The sequence below is a fragment of the Syngnathus floridae genome, chromosome 4 (assembly GCF_059516105.1).
Source record: "Syngnathus floridae isolate MCC-2025c chromosome 4, RoL_Sflo_1.0, whole genome shotgun sequence".
NCBI lineage: Eukaryota > Metazoa > Chordata > Actinopteri > Syngnathiformes > Syngnathidae > Syngnathus > Syngnathus floridae.
In genome coordinates this window covers 18,063,599-18,082,430 of record NC_142416.1, presented here as the reverse complement: position 1 = coordinate 18,082,430, position 18,832 = coordinate 18,063,599, and the positions used below count along the sequence as shown (strand labels likewise).

Genomic DNA, 18,832 nt, shown 5'->3' with positions numbered 1-18,832 from the left:
TATATACACATATATATAGTATATATACATATATATAGTATATATACATATATATAGTATATATACATATATATAGTATATATACATATATATAGTATATATACATATATATAGTATATATACATATATATATATAGTATATATACATATACTATATAGTATATATATATATAGTATATAGTATATATATATACTATATATATATAGTATATATGTATATATATATAGTATATATATATATATATAGTATATATAGTATATATATATATATATATATATATATATATATATATATATATATATATATATATATATATATATATATATATAGTATATTATATAGGTCCACGGACAACAAAACATTCAAGTAAACAATACAAAAAGTAAAAACAAGAAGGCACATACAATGAATAATAAGAGCAATAAATAAATAAATAAGAGCAACATGATTGAAATGGAGCAATAGTGCATATGCGCAGAACCCAATGCAGAAAACAAGTCAGGTTCTCTTAACCACAAGTCTGTCGTGATTTAAGAATCCTATTGATTTTGAGCAATATCACGCTGCACTTTTCGGAACACAGAGCGTTTTCATTAATTCTTAGTTCTGAAGAACAAAAAATAATGTCCAAACACGGGCACTTGTTATCATTCAATACTGGGGTGTTTTCTAAACACGTTTGACTCAAGTCTCAGCAGATGTAAAAGTTACGACAAGCTGACAAATGAAAAGGATATACAAAGATAACGCCTCTTGTTCTAAGATGTCGGGCCACCAAGGCAGATGTAGTCCGAGCCGGGTATAAGACTGAAACAATCTTATGATTACATTCTTCCATGTGGTGTTTTATGTCCGCGCCGCGCCTTTTCTTCTTGGTATGGTGGCCTGGAAGGTCATCATGTGCTTCTCATCAGGAAACAATGACTGCACGTAAATCCCACGATCAACTGAAGTTCCCTGGCAATATTCTTGAGAAGCAGATAGTAATAGTCAAAGTCAGAGAGCAATAATACAATTCCACTAAAAAACCTACTGCAGCTTATTATTTGTTTATTTTGGGGGTGCAATATAATCTTAAAAATCTTATATATATATATGCAGGTCCTCGTTACATTTTGAAATCAGATGGGATAAGGTTTCTCAGGGGGACACTATTTGGGGTACAACTCAGGCCTCCACTATGTTCAGCAAGGACTGTTTACATATGGAAGCCAGCTGCCAGTCTCTTAATGCATGAGCTCTTCAAAGTGGGGGTGGAGGGGGGTCACTAGTGGGTCTCATTTAACACACAGCTGATGGAGTGACAGTGGGAAGGAGTCTGATTTTGAGGGGTGCTATTGGACATGTGAACTTCTTCAAGGTCATACTGACATCAGATTTCATAAGGCGAGTGTCCGTTACCTTAAGCAGAATGTTCTTCCATCATGAAACAAATGACCATCTTGTTTTGGTTAAAAATCCTTTACTGGATGAATAAGGGAAGCTTACAAAGGGTATCCCATGGTGGTGAACATCAAGGAGCTGATTACCCTTGTCGGAAATGAAATGCCACATGGAACAAATTAGTCCATTTTAGATGATGTAACCAAATATTGGAGAAGCTCACTAGGACATGCAAAATGTATTTAAGACATTATCTTGTTAGGAAAATCAATATACATTAGAAACAGAGTGATGACTATGTATCTTAGTACTAATACTTGTGTCATGGTCCTGGTCATATTGTGGTTCCATCACGTACGAATGTTTTCTTTTGACCAAGGTACTCAACATTTACAATTAATACGTACGATTACAGTACAAATACACTCAGCTCTACTTTGGAGTGAGATAGCCAAAAACTGTAACTTAACCCCAAATCAAAACTTCTATCTAATGTCCCAACACTAAAGTCTACCCAAGAATGAACTACCCAATTTCCTAGCTTTAAAATAATCAACAAATCCTAAAACCACTGGCTTTCAAACTCTCAGGTGGCCCTCAGGTCCTGCAATGTCCTTTAACCATAGCTGTGATTTGGCCCCTCAATGAATACGAGCTACGTCGATATCACTATGAGGTACCTTTGAGGTGTCCCCGTTTAAACAAAAACAGTTGACATTTTCTACTGAACTTCATTTTCAATTGGATTCTCTGGTCTTAGAATTCAGCTGGTTGACAGGATGGACAATTTTGGTTCAGTGTTTTATGAGTACTTTTGGGACCAACATGTTGCCCTTAACAAATTGATTGCTTAGCAAAATTATTTTGAATTTCTTAAAATTGTTATATCAATTGATTTTCCACCATGACAGCTTGACGTTCAACTGCATGAATGTCATGCTGAACATTATGTCTAAACATTATGATGAAAATTTTAAGCCATATGTGTAAATATTTTTTCTTCAACTAGTAACGTAACTCGAAATCCGGAAAAAAAAAAATCCGAAATTGGGGATTTAATGACATGGTGGATGACAATTACAGGGATATGTACAAAATATTCAATATATAAGAATTAAAAATACATATATTGATGACTTGTTTGATCGGATAACTTGCTAAAAAAAATTAAAAATAATTTGGCAAATCACTTACCACACACAGCGTATTTAACGGAATACTTTTGAGTAGAAGAAGGTATTTTTGTGTGCAAGTATTTTGCCACATACGACACCTCCGTTTCATTCTTTTGCATTTACATGATGACAGTAATTCTGATGAGGACACCAAAGGCACTTCATAGTGATCTTGACCCAGACTCTCTAATACAAGCCCAAACCTGACTCGTCTATAAATCAAATACAGTATGAGAATAGAAAGACGCACTGTGCTGAGCAAGAACTGAATGGTCCCAACATTGGCCCGTTTCAATAGCAATCGAAAGAAATTTGGAGAAACGCCCATCGTGCCCCGTTTTCCTAGCCTAACACCTTCTATGCCTTCTCCAGAGATTTGTAGTATTCTTTAAGCACGGCCCAGGCCTTCGGCGCCATGAAACCGTCCGGAGGATTGTCGCCTTGGCGGGCCATCCTGCGCATGCGTGTGCCCGAGATGAAATCGTAATCTTGATGGCTGGTGGAGAGAACGTTCAAGAGTTTACTTTTCAACTTTGACATGAAGCGCTTTGGAAAAAGGTTGGATGGATGACATCTTATTGACTGTGAAATTAGAAGCAACTTGCTGTGAACTGAGCCATGACTGGCCAAAGTCTCGAGAACACGCAAATGGGATTTTGCATCTCTTGCAATTGAACTGAACAGATTGAACTCTGCAGACCTTTGGAGTTTTGTTCTCGTACTAGATGTTCCTGATAAGCTCCACTGTGTGCGGCGTGCAAACCAAAACAGGCCATGCTCCCTCTCATGTTTTTTTTTTTTTGTCCTTTACCACTTCTTGTCACGATACTCACTTTTTGGCCTCGTAGAAGTCCATGGCCCTCTTCACTTTGTTGTAAGCGGCGACCTTGAAGGGGACAATCTCCAGTGTAATGAGGCCCGGAGCCATTGTGAGGACTTTGGCCCCGTGACTAGGCTCGTACAGGTCTTTCCCCGTTTCGGGGTGAGGCATGCCGGCGGGGTCGCGGCCCACGATGTAGAAGTTGGCGCCGGCTACCATTCGAGCTCGGCAATGCCACTGCACCTGTCAAGAGAGGACAGAAGTTGATTGACCGGACAAAAGGAGTACCAGAAAGAAAGAAATGTTACCTCAGTGGGCCCGGCGTACATCATAGGCGAGGGGAAGATGGCGACGATGGTGGATTCCGGATTTAGGATACCCTCTTCCAGCACGGCGGCGTGCTGCCTCATTCGCCACGGCAGGGGCACGTCGTCGTCTTTGGTCCAGCCGCCCAGCGGGTGCAGCAGGAGCACGGGCCGGCGGTAGCCCCGCTCTGTCAGGCGCTTGTGGGTGTCCTGCATCAGGAGAGCGTGGCCGTTGTGAACCGGGTTCCGTAGCTGGAAGGCAAACACGGCATCTGCGGAGGAAGGAAATGTGGACTACAATTAAAAACACTTTCACTTCCTACAAAAGACCTTCCCAAAAAACAACACGCAGACCTGCATTCATTTCTTTAAATTTCTGTTTGAGCTCAGCGGGGGTCAGTCGGTACTGGTCCAATCCGTCGTTCCAGTAGATTCGGTCCAGGACTTCCAAGTCGCCACCGACGAGCCAGTCGCCGCTTTCCATCACCATCTGAAACGGGAGTCGCAGCAGCGGTCAACGATGAACTCAAACATAGTCCAGACATGTGGGCTGTAAAAAACCGCTTAGGCGAGCTGGAGCGGCGCCAGGCTAAGGTCTAATAAAGTCCAGACTTATCAGGTCCAAAACAGCGGGGACACTCACAAACTGGATCCAAGCCTGTTCATTTTCTCCCCTATTGAGCGTCATTGGAAAAGGTCACCGAGCATACAGGCTGCCTAAGCAATCTAAAAAAAAAAAATAATTGTTGGTTTGACAGTTGTCTTTAAGCTCGGTGAAGCAGCGTGTGGCTCGCTGCCCAAGGTTGGTTTTGTCCGCTCTGTTCCAAGTAACTGTCAAAAATGAGACGTTCTACTCATGAGATGGCGGTCTAAGGGGGAAGGCAGCTGTCGTGTTAGTCAGATGACCTCGTATACATCGATCATCCGTTTTTTGTTTTTTGATAAATCCAACGTCTCCACTTCCTACCGTGTGTGATGAAAAAACGATTCGGCTTGTAAGTATTTGAATACACTAATCAGGTAACCTTGCCACGGGAATACGTCTCGAGTTCTTCCATTATCTGATCTACCTGAGCCTCCGAGCAACAGATTGGAACAATTAGAACAGATGGAGTGCGAGTGAGTCAGCGTCCAGAAATAACACCAAGAGATTCGCCCGGGCGTCCGGACAAATTGGGAGGCGGAGCGCCTGACCCCGGCGCCTGACCCCGGCGCCCGCCTTCGCTCTTTCCATCAGCAAAGTGAAAACGCCGCCGCGTTGGATCTGTGTTCTATCAGGGCTGATTTCCAAAACGGCGATGCAGAGGCAAATCATTTTGGATTTACGGTGGTTTTGGTTGCAAATGATTTTTTTTTTTTTTTTTTTTAATGGCACACCTGCTCGTGGAAATGCGTACCTTTTAAACTACGCCACCCTGGTGAGGTACTCAGAAAAGCAAGCGGCGCCACCTGTGTTGCTAAGGATATATCCACACAAATCTTTTTGTTTTTGAGGAAACTTATGTTTTTTTAATGAGCTGCGGGCCTTTGTCCACACGCGAAATGAGTTGTGGAGGGCGGAAAAGTGAGCTTTTGGAAAACTCTAGTCAGGGTGAAAACATTTCCAAAAACGTGTTTGTGTCAAGACTAGGGGAACATCATCACTGTGACCAACGCATACTCATCAATATCTAAAAGTACTTTTGAAGCCAAACAAATATTCCTCACTCATCAGATGCTAACGCTAAGCCGTGTAGCCGAGATGGATTTTCGCATGTTAGCGTTTCAGTGTAGTCACTCGAAAGGGGCTCTGGATCTTCACCTATCTACTGACCTTGATGTAGGGATGGGTCTTACAAGTGGTACCCCACTGGCGGGCGCAGCGCTCTTCCTTGCGGTGCTCGTAGAACTCGGGGTTGCGGAGGATAGCCACTCGCCTGCCCTCGTACACCAACGCCATCGCCGTCACGCCGTCCAAGCGCTCTTTGTCCTCCGAAGCCACCGGCAACACCACTGGCACTGACAGGTTGATCACGCCGCCTGGAAGACAAAGTGAAGTCAGCCCTTCTTTCGTGCTTAAAGGCTTATAGAACTTGAGCAGTGACATTCTTAAAAGTGGCGGTGAATCTTTTGGCGATGGCGTCAGAAGGCGACGTGGAGCCCGGTGCGCCGTCGTCTGGTCCCGACGTGTGGGCCGAGCAGCTGCTTCAAATTAAAACTCACACGGCCCAGCGAGGTGGACACAAACAGGACTTTTGTTGTTCATCTTAGCAGCCCGTCCGGTTAGCGGCGGGCCGACGACTTTGACGTCAAAAGAGGAATTCTTCTCGTTCCAGACGCAGTTACATGTCAATCGATCATACCTCATTTACATACTTGAGTTTTCATCGCTGCTTTTTTTCTTTTTTCTTTTCAAGGCTATTCATGTTTGGACAGCTGTTGTACAGGCCTGCCAAAATCTGAAAATGATACATAAGCAATGCTAATTTGTTCTTTTCTTTTATAGAAGTATTTTATGTATCTGCACGAATCAAAAACATTTGGCAGAACAATACAGACGTCAAGAATTGGCAAAGGGTCATCTTGGAATGTTCACAAAGCATAAGTTGCGGTAAATGCACTCAAAACAAAATGTGAATTGCCAAAACTAAGTACCTATACTTATTCTAAAAAAAAAAAAAAAAAAAAGCTTCAAGTGCAGCTTTGGGGAATCATACTAAGGAGAATTTATTGCTCTTTTTTGAATCCTAACAAAGCGGTCAATGTCAGGATGACTTGTTTAATGTAAATCGTCTCTGGAGTTTTGAAAGAATGCCTCAGGAAGGTTTTGCGCGCCATCTAGTGGCCTTTTTAGTTTACTGCAAATGTACTTTCCATTCCTTCCTTTTCCAAAATCATTTCAATTAATCTGCTTGTTAATCTTCTTATCAATTAGAATACAGTGTTTTGCCTCATTTCATACTGTGTGTGTCTTTTTTTTTTTTTTACCATCCAGCAGGCAGTCAAAGTGGAGGCACTGAAGATACTCTCGCTCCCTCATGAAGCCATTGAGTGGCGTGGCCCAACCTTCAGCCAGCACCTGTACCCACTGCATGTCCACCTGAGGGTCACATCCAACAACTGTAAATCTAATTTGGTTGTACCATTGTGCTTGTCTGGGGAGGAAAACTATTTTGTATTTCTATAGGACCGATGTACGACTATTTTACTGATTGGACGGATTGCCTGAGTGCTAATAATATTGCGGATGGTCAGCGTAAATCCGATTGCTTGTGTCGGCCTTTGAGTGAAAGGACAAAAGGTAGAAACCTTTCCAATCTGAAGAGCGGGCAGCGTCTGCGCGTCAGCCTTGGCCAGGTCCAGTTTGTTCTCTTGCACGTACAACTCTTTCACCTCATAGGAAGCATCCACTGGTACGATGTCCTGCGATGATGACAGAAAAAGCAAAACGGTTGGGAGTTTGTATGATCCTCGGCGATGGGGTCAAAGTTCAATATTGGCTGTGCATTCACCCGCTCCTGAAGCAGGTCAAGCAGCTGCTGGATGCAGTCGTTCACGCTGCAGGAATCGGTCTTCAGCACCAGCTCGGGCGCTTCGGGTTTCTCGTACTCTGAGTCGATCCCGGTGAAGCCTGCGCAGTGGCGTGAAAATGTATTTTCATACAGCCCAGTTAAAAATGGAACTTTGACGTCTTTAGCTGTCAATGGCAGTGGACAAGTTAAATACCGCTTGTATAATGGTAGAACTGGTATTACCAAGTACCGTTTGTCACTGTCATTGTAAGACAATAACAAACGCTATGTTACTTGGCAATACCAGTTTTTGTTATCATTCCCACGACAATGACAAATTACATGTTACTTTGTAATTGCAGTTGTGCTTGCCATTCCCACGACGATTTAACACACGCTATGTTAATTGGTACGACAATTTTAAGTTCCATTTATTCTTTTTTTTTTTCTTCAAAAATGATTTGTCATTTCATTACAACGCCATTGTCACATTATGAATAGGAATCCCACAAGTGGACTTGAAAAGCAAAAGCCTTCTACCTCTTATTTCACCCGCTCTGGCTCTCTTGTAGAGGCCCTTCACGTCTCTCTGCTCGCACACGTCCAACGGGGCGTCCACAAACACCTCGAAGAAAGGCAGCCCCGCCGCTTCGTGAATCTTCCTGGCGTTAAGACGATCCTGCAGACAGCTCAGTCGTGAGAAACTTGACTGTTTTTCATCACTGATGCAGTATTTTTTTTTCATTTCCATCTTCAGGCATGATTTACCCTGCTGTAGGGGGAGATGAAGCTGGCAAGGCAGACCAGGCCGGCATCAGCAAAGAGCCGCGCCACCTCGGCGATACGCCGGATGTTTTCCTCGCGGTCCTCGGGGCTGAAGCCCAGGTTTCTGTTCAGGCCCTGGCGAATGTTGTCCCCATCCAGTGTGTAGCACGGAATGCCGTGGCAGACAAGATACTCCTCCAGGGCCATGCTCACCGTGGTCTTCCCAGCGCCGGAAAGACCTCCACCACAAAAAAAAGCAACATCCATCACAAAACTGGGCAGATGCTACTGATCTAGAGCAAATCCTCCACACTGACCAGTGAGCCATACAGTGCATCCTCTGAAGCCTCCTCTGGTTCCCACCACCTGGCCGCGCTTGTTCCTACTGACGTGGTGCGCTTGATAAGTAACATTTGTGGCACGCTGCGTCCCCTGTTATCGATCCAGGCAAGAAAATCAATTTGTCATTAAAATCACTATTGGGTCAATTGTGTGAACTAGTTCTTGATGGTTAAAATTGTAACACATTTTAAATTAGCGCCAAGAATATTTTAAGGGACAAAAGGCCTTTACATTCCAAATTTGCTGTTAGCGGACTGACTATTCAAGTGTTCGAATGAATTGAATCTTTCCACTTTCGTACCAAACAAGCTAACGCTGCCGTCCACATAAACAAGGACATGCTAATAATGCGCGTAAGGCAGAAGCCAGATTTAGGATGGATGATTAGATAATTTCAGCCAAAAACACCAACTCACCCAGTTTTGCGGTGCGTTACTCAGCTTCTGTTTCTTGTACGAGTTTCCACACGTCTCCATGTCGGCCCGCCGTTACGTGCTTCCACCGTCTTCGAACGCTCCGGAGATGTGACGAGCCGTTAACTAATTATGTTCAACGCGGTGTAATGTTAATCGGAAGTAACTTCAGGCCACACCTGCGCGGTAAAGATTAGCAACAGGAAAGGGAGATAGGAGGGAGACACGTCGTCAGGCTGGGCCGTGACGTCATTGATTTCTTCTTCGTTGGTGTACATTATGGCGGTTTGTGCTCACCTTGGTGCACTACCGCCCCTAGAGCTGTAAGATGATTGCCTGTAAAGTGCTAAAAAGGAGTTTGCAATTAATAAATAAGTCACAAAATGTTTTCCAATTTATTAAAATTGTCAATATGACCCAGTAGTAGTAGATCAGCAAAATTATCTGAGAATAAGAAATCACCCCTTTCCCTGCGTAAGATATAAATTAGAGGTATGCGCAAGAAACCACCAGGTCTGTGGAAAACCAATCAAAGTGAGAAAACGTCACATTCAAGGTGTCATTTTTTGCATTCGTATTTCTTTTTTTGCCCCCTTCAAAAATCATACTAACGATCACCCCAAATGTATGGTGTTGTAACACTGACCAAACTGAATTGAAATTGAAAATGCGTATGTATATTGCATTTATGTTCTTTAAGCAAGTATTTCTTTGATTTCTAATGTTTCTTAGTTGTTGTTTTTTTAATGTTCTTATTGCTCCGGCATTATAGCAGAAGAGTATTTTGCTCTTTCCTTGCATATTGTCTTCTTGTAGTTTATTGATATCAAAAGCAAGCGTGCGAGCTTGAACAATTTGCATTTCTAACATATCCTTGCTACAACAAACATTAAGTTCACGGGGAAATCTCTTTTGTTGGCAGGCTCGGAGAAATGGGGATGGAATTGTTTTGACTCAAAGCCCACCGTGCCTCCCTCGATGCGACCGCCGTGCACAAAAGCAGCCCGATCGCATACCTTTATTCGTCACATAGAGCCCGACGTCATCGCTCCACTGACTTTATGGCGACGCGATTTATATTCGAAGAGGGACCGAGTGGGATGGACGTGAACGAAAAGGCCAGCGCAGTCTGGTTGGCACACGGAGAACGATGGGCGGCGGGGAGGAGCGAGCCCCGGAAGGCGAGGGTCTGTCCCTTGAGGAGTCGGAGCGCTCCTCCCTGAGCCGCAAGAGCTAAGCATCATTCGAACACTCTTGCTGCCACTGCGACGACACACGACACAATAATGAGGCCCGACGAGGACAGGTAGGACCCGTCGGAAAATACCCAAAATGGACACTTGCTGAAGTTAACTGTTCAATTTCCAAAGGGATCCATTCAACAGTGTGTATGATGTTGTATTGTAGTTTTTTGTAGTGCTGTTGATTAGAATGAAATTTGTTCGTCTATGTCAAAAAGGTAATCAAAGTATTAGAATCATAGTTTAGTGTTATTTAGAATATTTGTAAAGGCAGAGGATCCCATGTTGTGACTGTTAAAGTATCCGTTTTTAACTGCTTTGAGACTCAAAAGAAAAATTTATTGTGTAATCTAACTATGTATCTGTCTGTGTATGATTGATATGATTATGATTCTTGGGTACTGATTAATACAAAGTGCTATCTGTCTGCTACTCACTTCTGAGATAACAAATTTGCTCAAATTAATGAGGTTACTGTCGGGATACATAAAATGTCCAGTATGTGAAGATACTGATTATGATAAGATTTTCTCACAGTAATTTGGGAAACACGAGAATGCAATTCATTTCTACAAATCTGTTCACATTTGGGATGATTTTGAAAATATTCCCAAGAAATCACCGTTTCCCAACAGTGGTTAGCTATTTTTGTGCAGCATGTCTTGAAAGGCATTTTATAAATGCAATTATTATGATTAATATTTTTAGAACAAGCCATTCGGCTACTTATGGTTTTTTTGGGGGCTCCCGTGGGTAACACGATAGTGACCCCTGACCTGGTGGTTAGCAGGCTACCTCAGAGCACTCAGGGTTGGAATTTGTATGTTCTCCCCATGCTTGTGTGAACATTTTCTAATATTTAGGCTGAATCAAAATTTACTTAGCAAATTGAAATGCAAATTATGAATGCAAATATAAGAACCTTTCCGTTATCATATAAATCAAAACAATGTAGCTACAGTCCACGTTTCAATCAAAACTGAATAACCTTGTGGTCTCTCAATAGTCCATATTTCTCCTATTGCTCCTTTTATCATGACATGAGAACATAATCGTACTTTGATTGTGTCCCAACATGAACATATTGTGTAACAATCAATATTGGTGTATAGATTATATTACATTCTAAACTATTTTGTTAGTATTGATCAGATGACTAGCCATCCAAACCTTTTAAAATGGAAACATCTCAACATTCGAAATGCTGCATCGCTCTTGTAATTCCTGTGTGAACTCCCAGATGTTGGAGGTCTGCCTGAAAGGGAGAGAATGTAATTACAAGACGGTCCAAATGACCTGTTACCCCACCCACGAGCTTCATGTGGAACACGGTGGTTAAAACTGTGTATGTGTATCTGTGTAAAACAGACTTCCTATAAAGGAGACTCCCAGTTCTGCCTGTCATTACGGAAAACGTACGCCTCGTTTGTGGGCTAAGGCCTCCAGGTCCACCCTAATTAATAAGACTAAGGCCCCAGCATGTTCACACCGCATGTGTTTTTTTTTTTTTTTTTTTGTCTGCCCACATGTTTCAGAAGGTCACTTTGTGACCATTCCTCCAGGTCCACCCCATCTGTGGTCCCATCAGTTCTGACCCCCCATGTTCCACCTATATAGTTGAAGGCCCCACCTGTACGATTAGGCCCCCAGAATGCAACCGATTTTTTTCTGCATGCTCACAGTTTGACTATTTCCAAAAGAAAACATTTTTTGCTGAGAGCCCCGCCTTGAACACGACTTATTTTTATCGCTCCCTTTGATGGAGACGATCCTCGTGCTGCCAGGAGCTAAATGAGTGGGGAGCTATGGTAGCATGTTATTACTGCGGCCCGAAAATGGAGGCCCAGCCCTGGTTCTTGCAAAGTATAAAACACAGCCTTCATCCGGGCTCTCTGGAAATAGTCTGGGTGAGTGCAGCCGGCCAAGTTATCCATTACGCCGTGTGGACATGTGGAATAGTTGGGGGGGTTTTTTTCTCAGTCATTTTTCCATCACTGCTCATTCCCTTTAGAGCGCTCACGAGCTAGTGGGAAAAAAAGACTTCTCTTTGCTTCCCATCAGAGCAGAATAAATCATACGGCTTTAAAAAAAATACCTCACTATTGCTTAGTTGCTGTTTCGTTGTTTTTTATCACCTAAAAATACTAAATAAAAAAAATAATGTGGAAAATGAACAGTAATCAGGGAAAAATGTTTTTAATACATTTTAACGCAAATAAAATGATACTATCCGATATAAAAATCGATAGAATAAAGAGTTTATCGTGTCAGCTCTACCTACAACTAACAGATGATTTCTAGATGATGAAATATTAGAAATATAAGCATTTTTGCATCTATTGTCTGACCAACAGAGACGTTACATCATCCCCCGGCCAGCACGCTAACGATCTTGTGTTGTTTGCATGCAGTCGCTATTAATCGGCCTCGTGACTCCTCACCGGCTGTCAAACATTGTCATCTGCAGCCATCCATCAGCTGCACCTCGCAGCTTACATCTGTGGTTCTCAGCCTGAATGTCGTCATACCCCGCAAAATTGATCCTGAGCAACTTGATAGCGTCTATTCCTATCCAATTCTTCGCTCGGGTGCCATATTTGTCCACAAGTAAACATCCCATCGTCTATGCATCCTAAGTGGCTCTCGGTTAGAATTGGTATCCCCCAGAGCCATTAGCAGTTAAAGGCGCCCTTTAAAACCTTTTAGATGTGAAATAATGAAAATGGTCAAAGTGGGGATTGTCGAGCGGTTGATGTAGGACTTCCTCCAGCCATTAAGCGGAGCGCACTTTAAAATATTGGAATTGTAGTTCGTCATTCACCTTTGTCTTCTAGATGTCATTTTACAACATTGCTCCATCGGCATTATTGGCCAAAGAATTGTGAGAACATGAAGAAGGTCAAGATTTAAAGGAGAACGAGAAGCTAGATGTCAAGAAATGTTTAAACGTCATTATCTTTGGCTTATGGTCTGAAGAAAAAAAAAAAAAAGATGATATTGGTAGCTGAAAATGATTTGGCGCACAGCTTCAGTGGAAGAATAATATTGCACAGATTTTTTTCAATTTTTTTTCTTATATATCTCCAGAAAAGCACTAGAATCGATTTACAGAATGCATTGAATTGTTATTGCAGCGCCGTGTCCATCCAGAGGGGTCCCACCTGCGAATGGTCTAAGCAGGAAGCCATGTCGTTGTCCCCGACGACTAGCGTGACCCACAAAATGGAAGGCTGCGCCAAGCATAGCGGTGACAAAAAACCCTGCCCCGTGCACACGGCAGCTTTGGGCGACACCAAGCGGGCCTTCCGCAAAAGCAGACACAATGACTACGTCAAGATCTCCATGAAGGAACCCGACGTCATCCGCCTGCCACCTGAGTGGTGGAAAACCACGCTTCTCTTCTTCTACGCCGGCTTCAGCCTGTTGCTGACCACGGCCGTCATCACTGTGGTCCACGAAAGAGTTCCGCCCAAAGAGAACATCCCGCCTCTGCCTGACTCCTTCTTCGACTACATCAACGAAGTCAAGTGGGCCTTCACTGTTACGGAAGTTAATGGCATCGTGCTGGTTACCATTTGGTTCCTGCAACTCTTCTTCTTCAACCACAAGTAAGATTTTTTTTTTTTAATCGCAGTAATGATTTTAATCGGCTTGTGCAGCAGTCTTGGCTCCCTGGTATGTTTCAGGATCGATTTGAATTACAATTTTTTAAATGCGGGCCATCATAGATAATTGATATGCTTTTATCGTATCTCGAGGTGCTGAGGTCCTCTCACACCGGCCCTTTTAATTTATCGCAATAAAAATGTAGAGTTGTCACGGTGAGTGCTTTTTGTTACTTACTTATGATGTATATGTTGCAGGTCCATAGTATGCCGACGTTACTTCTTCCTGGTGGGGACCTTGTACTTGTACCGATGCATCACCATGTACATCACCGTCCTGCCTGTCCCTGGTGTGCACATCACCTGCGCCCCCAAGGTGAAGATGACACAAATACAGTTAGCCAAACTCTTCAGCCTGTCATACAATTACTACTATATGTTAGCATAGCAACCGCTAACCGGCTTTTTATCAGTTCCCGATGGAAATGGTAACCTTTGCTTGCTATCGTTAGCTGTACGGAGATTCGTACGGCAAAATTCAGAGAGTCCTGAAGTTGATTTCTGGAGGAGGGATGTCCATTACCAGTTCCCACATTATGTGTGGAGACTACCTGTTCAGTGGACACACCGTGATGCTCACCCTCACCTACCTGTTTATCAAGGAATGTGAGTCACGTTGATTTTTATTCATTAAAAACATGTCGCAAAAAATATTTGGAATGCATTCATGGAAATTTCAAGTTACCACTTCTCTTTTGTGACGGGATTTCCTCGCAGACTCTCCTCGCTCGTTCTGGTGGTACCACCTGATGTGCTGGTTGCTGAGCGCCGTGGGCGTGGTGTGCATCCTGGTGGCACGCGAGCACTACAGCGTGGATGTGGTGGTGGCCTACTTTGTCACAACGAGACTCTTCTGGTGGTACCACAGCATGGCCAACACGCATGTGGGTATCACAACGACCCGACTGTAAAAATAGCAAGACGTGTATTGAGATCACGCTTTGTTTGCAGTGTCAGTGTTCACCCCACAACTACCTCAGCAATCCCTTTTGGAACCCGCTGTTCAACTTCATGGAGAGGAACGTGAAGACACATGTGCCGTGCGTGTACGGCTGGCCCATCAGCTGGGCGCCCGCCTGCATGAAGAACCCCTGTAAGAAATACTCCATGGTACAGAGCACACGTGATGAGTGACAGACTCAGGGTTGGGAGGAGTATTAAACAAACAAACGTGCCTAGAAGGAAATATACGCTTTGACTGTCTGTCTGTCTGTCTGTGTTTTTGTTGTTGGAATGTAAATAATTGCATAGATGTCTGTTTGTCTTTGTGTCAAATGCGTACATGTGTGTGTGTACACATTCTTGTCCCAGCTTCTAAATCAGGGTTGGGCAACCTACGTGAGCCTTTTATCTCCAAAGACCAATAATTCCACAAATGCTCTTAATATATTGTGCTGAAGAAAAGGGGACGCAGGAGGTTGTGTCTCATTGTTTTATGGTCACGTGAGATTTTCCATTAACACTTGATAGGAATAAGGTTCCTTAACTATGTTCAAGAGTATTTAAAAGGGTTTATAGTCACCTTCCAATGTGTTTTTTTGTTCAATGAGAACCTCACTATCAGTGTTACAAGGTGCCTTAGAGCAGCGTTTCCCAACCTTTATGGCACCAAGACACATTTAACGTGTAAAAAAATATCAGGCACCATTTTTTTTTTTATTTAAATCACAATTTTGGCTGCTGTGATTGAATTGTCTGTGATATTTACATTTATATTTACATCAAAATGTGGGCCCTGTTAGTGTCACCCAACCACCAGGGAGCGAACACTGACAGTCATGCTGGGAAAAAAGTTGAGCAAAAATTTGAGCTGAAAAGCAAGTTTTCACTTAAAGAAAATTGTGATTAATAATCATAATTATGGTATAAAATACAAAATGTCAATATGGATCAAAATAATCGGGATTATCATTTTGGCCAGTAATCGTGCTGCTTTACTCGCGCTTTACTTTAGTACTAAATTGAAATTATGTAGTAAAATAATGTGGAAGTGTCATGGTAGTAATTCATTCTGCCTTGCTGGCGTAGATTGATGAACAAAGATACATTATTAGTAGTGACTGAAGAGTCATTTTCATACCAGCTAAAATCTCGCATAACACACCTAATGAGTTCTCACGACAACGCCCATGGGTCACGGAAAATTGGTTGGGAATCGCTGCCTTAGTGGGTTTAACTTTCGTGTCTGTGCACTCGTGTACCAAAACAGCCTTCACGAGTTCAATTTCTTCCTACTTATAATTTTATTATTATTATTATTTAAACTTAATTTTAGAACCACTTGATTTGTCTGTTTCATCTCTGTGGTCTTTGCATTGTAATAAATTGAATTAAGAACACCTAAGTGTCTGATTTGGGATTTTTTTTTTTACAATGAATATATCGTAATTTTTTTAAGACTTTTTTATATTGAAATTTTAAATTCAGAATCAAAAATACCTCAGTCCTGCAAGTCATAATTCCGGGAGTCAAAACCCTTTTACTCCCTACCCTATCAGAGAAGCCTATTTTTCTGTCCACCAATGGGAGAGCCGCTCCACTAAAATACCGGAAAAATGTCTCCGGTCAGTGTTTACATGCAGAACACAAACAAACATGGCTTCATCGAAAGTGTTTATGCCTTAACGTTGACGCTATGCTCCGGCTTTGGAGCAACTCGTTCCTATCGGGAGTAAACTTCGCAACTCTCCTCATCTTTTTTGTTGTTTATTTGTCCCTCCACTACTACCTGAAACGCCGCCGTCGCCTGGTTAACATTCCTCCGGGTCCGAAGCCGCTGCCGATCGTGGGCAATTTTGGCGTTTTTCTCATACCTTCGTTCATCTGGAAGAGACTCGGGAAGGCGTCGAAGCCGACTGCGACACCCGTGGAGGCGCTGACAAAGCAAGCGTCGGTGTACGGCGACGTCTTCAGCCTATTTGTGGGCACGCAGCTAATAGTGGTGCTAAACGGTTATGACGTCATCAAGGACGCTTTGCTCAACCATCCTGAAGTCTTCTCGGACAGGCCTGACATCCCTGCGGTCACCATCATGACAAAACGCAAAGGTGCGCTCTCAGTTACTCAAGAACTGTTTTATATACATATATCGAGAATATAATGTAATAAAATAAGAAGTAACCTGCATCAGTTTTTTCCCCCAAGGAATCGTCTTTGCGCCTTATGGACCGGTGTGGAGAAAGCACCGGAAGTTCTGCCACGCCGCTCTTCGAACCTTCGGCATGGGGACGCTTAGCTTGGAGCCGTGTATCCTCCAAGGTCTGGCGACGGTCAAACGTGAACTTCTACGACTACAGCAGGAAGTTGGCAAAGGCGGCATTGACTTGACACCGCTGGTCAGCAACGCAGTCTCCAACGTCATCTGCTCTTTAGCCCTGGGCGAACGCTTCCCCCAAGACGACCGCCAGTTCGGGACCCTGCTTGGCTTGATGATGCGCGGCCTGGAGCTGTGCGTCAACAGCCCCGCCGTCCTCATCAACATCTTCCCACCACTCTACTACTTGCCCTTCGGCGTCTTCGGGGAGCTCCGGCGGGTGGAGCGTGACATCACCGCCTTCCTGAAGAGGCTCATCGACAAGCACCGTGACACGCTGGACCCGGGGAACCCCAGAGATTTAGTGGACATGTACCTGGCGGAGATGGCGAGCCAGAGAGCCGCGGGCGTGGAGGATGGAAGCTTCAACGAGGACTACCTCTTCTACATCATTGCTGATCTCTTCATCGCGGGCACTGACACCACCACCAACTCTCTTCTGTGGATCTTGCTCTACATGGTCGTGCATCCTCATGTTCAAGGTTAAGCAAAAAAGTCCTGCTAAAGACAAAATGTAAAGAACTAGTTTGTGATTGGTGACCTTAATGTTTCAGACAAAGTCCAGGCAGAGGTGGACGAGGTGCTGGGACGATGTAAAGTACCTTCTCTGACTGACCGGGGACATTTGCCCTTCACCGAGGCCACCATCATGGAGGTCCAGAGGCTGACCTCCGTGGTTCCTCTGGGCATTCCTCACATGGCGTCTAAGACCACAGGTGACATCATATGAGTGAGACATAAAAAAAAAAAAAAAATTAAAAATCCACAACACTTCATTTTTTACTTTTGCCACGTTGGCAGACTTCCGGGGCTTCACGATCCCACAAGGAACAGTCCTCCTGCCCAATCTTTGGTCCGTCCATCGAGATCCCACCGTGTGGGAGCAGCCCGACAGCTTCAAGCCGGAGCGCTTCCTGGATGATGAGGGCAAGCTTTTGAGAAAAGACTGCTTCATGCCTTTTGGGATCGGTACGTGACCTATCCGACAGGGCATATGCGCGTGTGAACTGATGTAAGGTTCCCACCTCTCGCTCTTGGGCATCAGGTCGCAGGGGGTGCATGGGCGAGCAGCTGGCCAAGATGGAGCTTTTCCTCATGGTCACAGGTCTACTGCAGGCCTTCACCTTCAGGCTGCCACTGGGAACACCGCCACCGCTCATGCACGGACGTTACGGCCTGACTCTGGCACCGTGCCCCTTCAACGTATGTGTCGGTCCTCGCGAGTGAAGAAAGCGGATTGGAAAAGCAAACAGTGCAATATATTGGATATGCAAAATCACTGGACACTTTATTAGGTACACTTTGTAGCGTTTCGGGGTCAGTACTTTAAAAGTAGAGTGTTAAAAATGCTGTTCAAATAAATGAAATGAGCCTGGTGATAGAATGTCTGGACTCAACATTTGAAATAAAAGCAGTCAAGAGCATAAAGCAATGATCAATGCTTTTCTGTTTTTGCAGTTTAAAATCCTGAAAATTTTAGTATTTCTCTCACATGGGACACACAAAAATTGCAGTTCTTACCTTGATCGGCAGGAGCAAGTCACAGCAGCCTCAAGTCAAAACGTGGATTGGAAACTAGAATTTTCTCAGCAGGTCGTGAGAATAAAAACAGAGTGAATTTGGTAGTCTATTGGTTGCTGCTGGGAGTTAAAAAGAAAACAATGAAAGTTAGTGAAGTCAGGAAAGGTATTTTAAAAAATGGAGGCATTTCTTCACTCTAGTGCCATCTACTGGCTTAGGTTGGACACTGAATCACTTCATCCTAAACGCCACTTTAAAAACTTTCAAATCAAAGACATTTCTTTTCATGTCTAAAGTTGTGACTTTAAAGTCTGAATTCTCACTTTTAAAGTCTAAATTCTCACTTTAAAGTCTAAGTTTTGACTTTAAAGTGACAATTCTGACTATAAAGTCTAAT

The 18,832-nt window shown here is 43.4% G+C and overlaps 3 protein-coding genes across 5 annotated transcripts; 2 read left to right on the top strand and 1 right to left on the bottom strand.

The window, feature by feature from the left end:
* Positions 1-1,443: 1,443 nt before the first annotated feature.
* On the bottom strand, positions 1,444-17,391 carry papss1 (3'-phosphoadenosine 5'-phosphosulfate synthase 1). Of its 3 annotated transcripts, XM_088372817.1 has the most exons (20): positions 17,231-17,391; positions 16,723-17,158; positions 16,415-16,618; positions 14,577-14,704; positions 14,287-14,506; positions 13,780-13,904; positions 11,107-11,191; positions 8,993-9,041; positions 8,699-8,874; positions 8,258-8,372; positions 7,944-8,179; positions 7,716-7,854; positions 7,176-7,294; positions 6,973-7,086; positions 6,652-6,763; positions 5,498-5,703; positions 4,039-4,174; positions 3,688-3,956; positions 3,393-3,622; positions 1,444-3,055 (listed from the first exon to the last, which is right to left on the bottom strand). In XM_088372817.1, the coding sequence occupies exons 9-20, from the start codon at positions 8,756-8,758 to the stop codon at positions 2,917-2,919; spliced, it is 1,875 nt and encodes a 624-aa protein (XP_088228943.1). In that variant the 5' UTR covers positions 8,759-8,874; positions 8,993-9,041; positions 11,107-11,191; positions 13,780-13,904; positions 14,287-14,506; positions 14,577-14,704; positions 16,415-16,618; positions 16,723-17,158; positions 17,231-17,391; the 3' UTR covers positions 1,444-2,916. The 3 variants fall into 3 exon arrangements, with proteins under 3 accessions (XP_088228943.1, XP_088228944.1, XP_088228945.1); XM_088372818.1 differs by lacking the exons at positions 16,415-16,618; positions 16,723-17,158; positions 17,231-17,391 and having other exon boundaries at positions 14,577-14,772; XM_088372819.1 differs by lacking the exons at positions 14,287-14,506; positions 14,577-14,704; positions 16,415-16,618; positions 16,723-17,158; positions 17,231-17,391 and adding an exon at positions 14,001-14,158.
* sgms2a (sphingomyelin synthase 2a) lies at positions 9,827-15,940 on the top strand. The gene is made up of 6 exons (XM_088372821.1): positions 9,827-10,001; positions 13,071-13,544; positions 13,800-13,917; positions 14,054-14,207; positions 14,319-14,485; positions 14,553-15,940. The coding sequence occupies exons 1-6, from the start codon at positions 9,982-9,984 to the stop codon at positions 14,733-14,735; spliced, it is 1,116 nt and encodes a 371-aa protein (XP_088228947.1). The 5' UTR covers positions 9,827-9,981; the 3' UTR covers positions 14,736-15,940.
* Positions 16,138-18,342, top strand: cyp2u1 (cytochrome P450, family 2, subfamily U, polypeptide 1). The gene is made up of 5 exons (XM_088372820.1): positions 16,138-16,648; positions 16,746-17,396; positions 17,469-17,630; positions 17,716-17,883; positions 17,960-18,342. The coding sequence occupies exons 1-5, from the start codon at positions 16,237-16,239 to the stop codon at positions 18,139-18,141; spliced, it is 1,575 nt and encodes a 524-aa protein (XP_088228946.1). The 5' UTR covers positions 16,138-16,236; the 3' UTR covers positions 18,142-18,342.
* Positions 18,343-18,832: the final 490 nt, after the last annotated feature.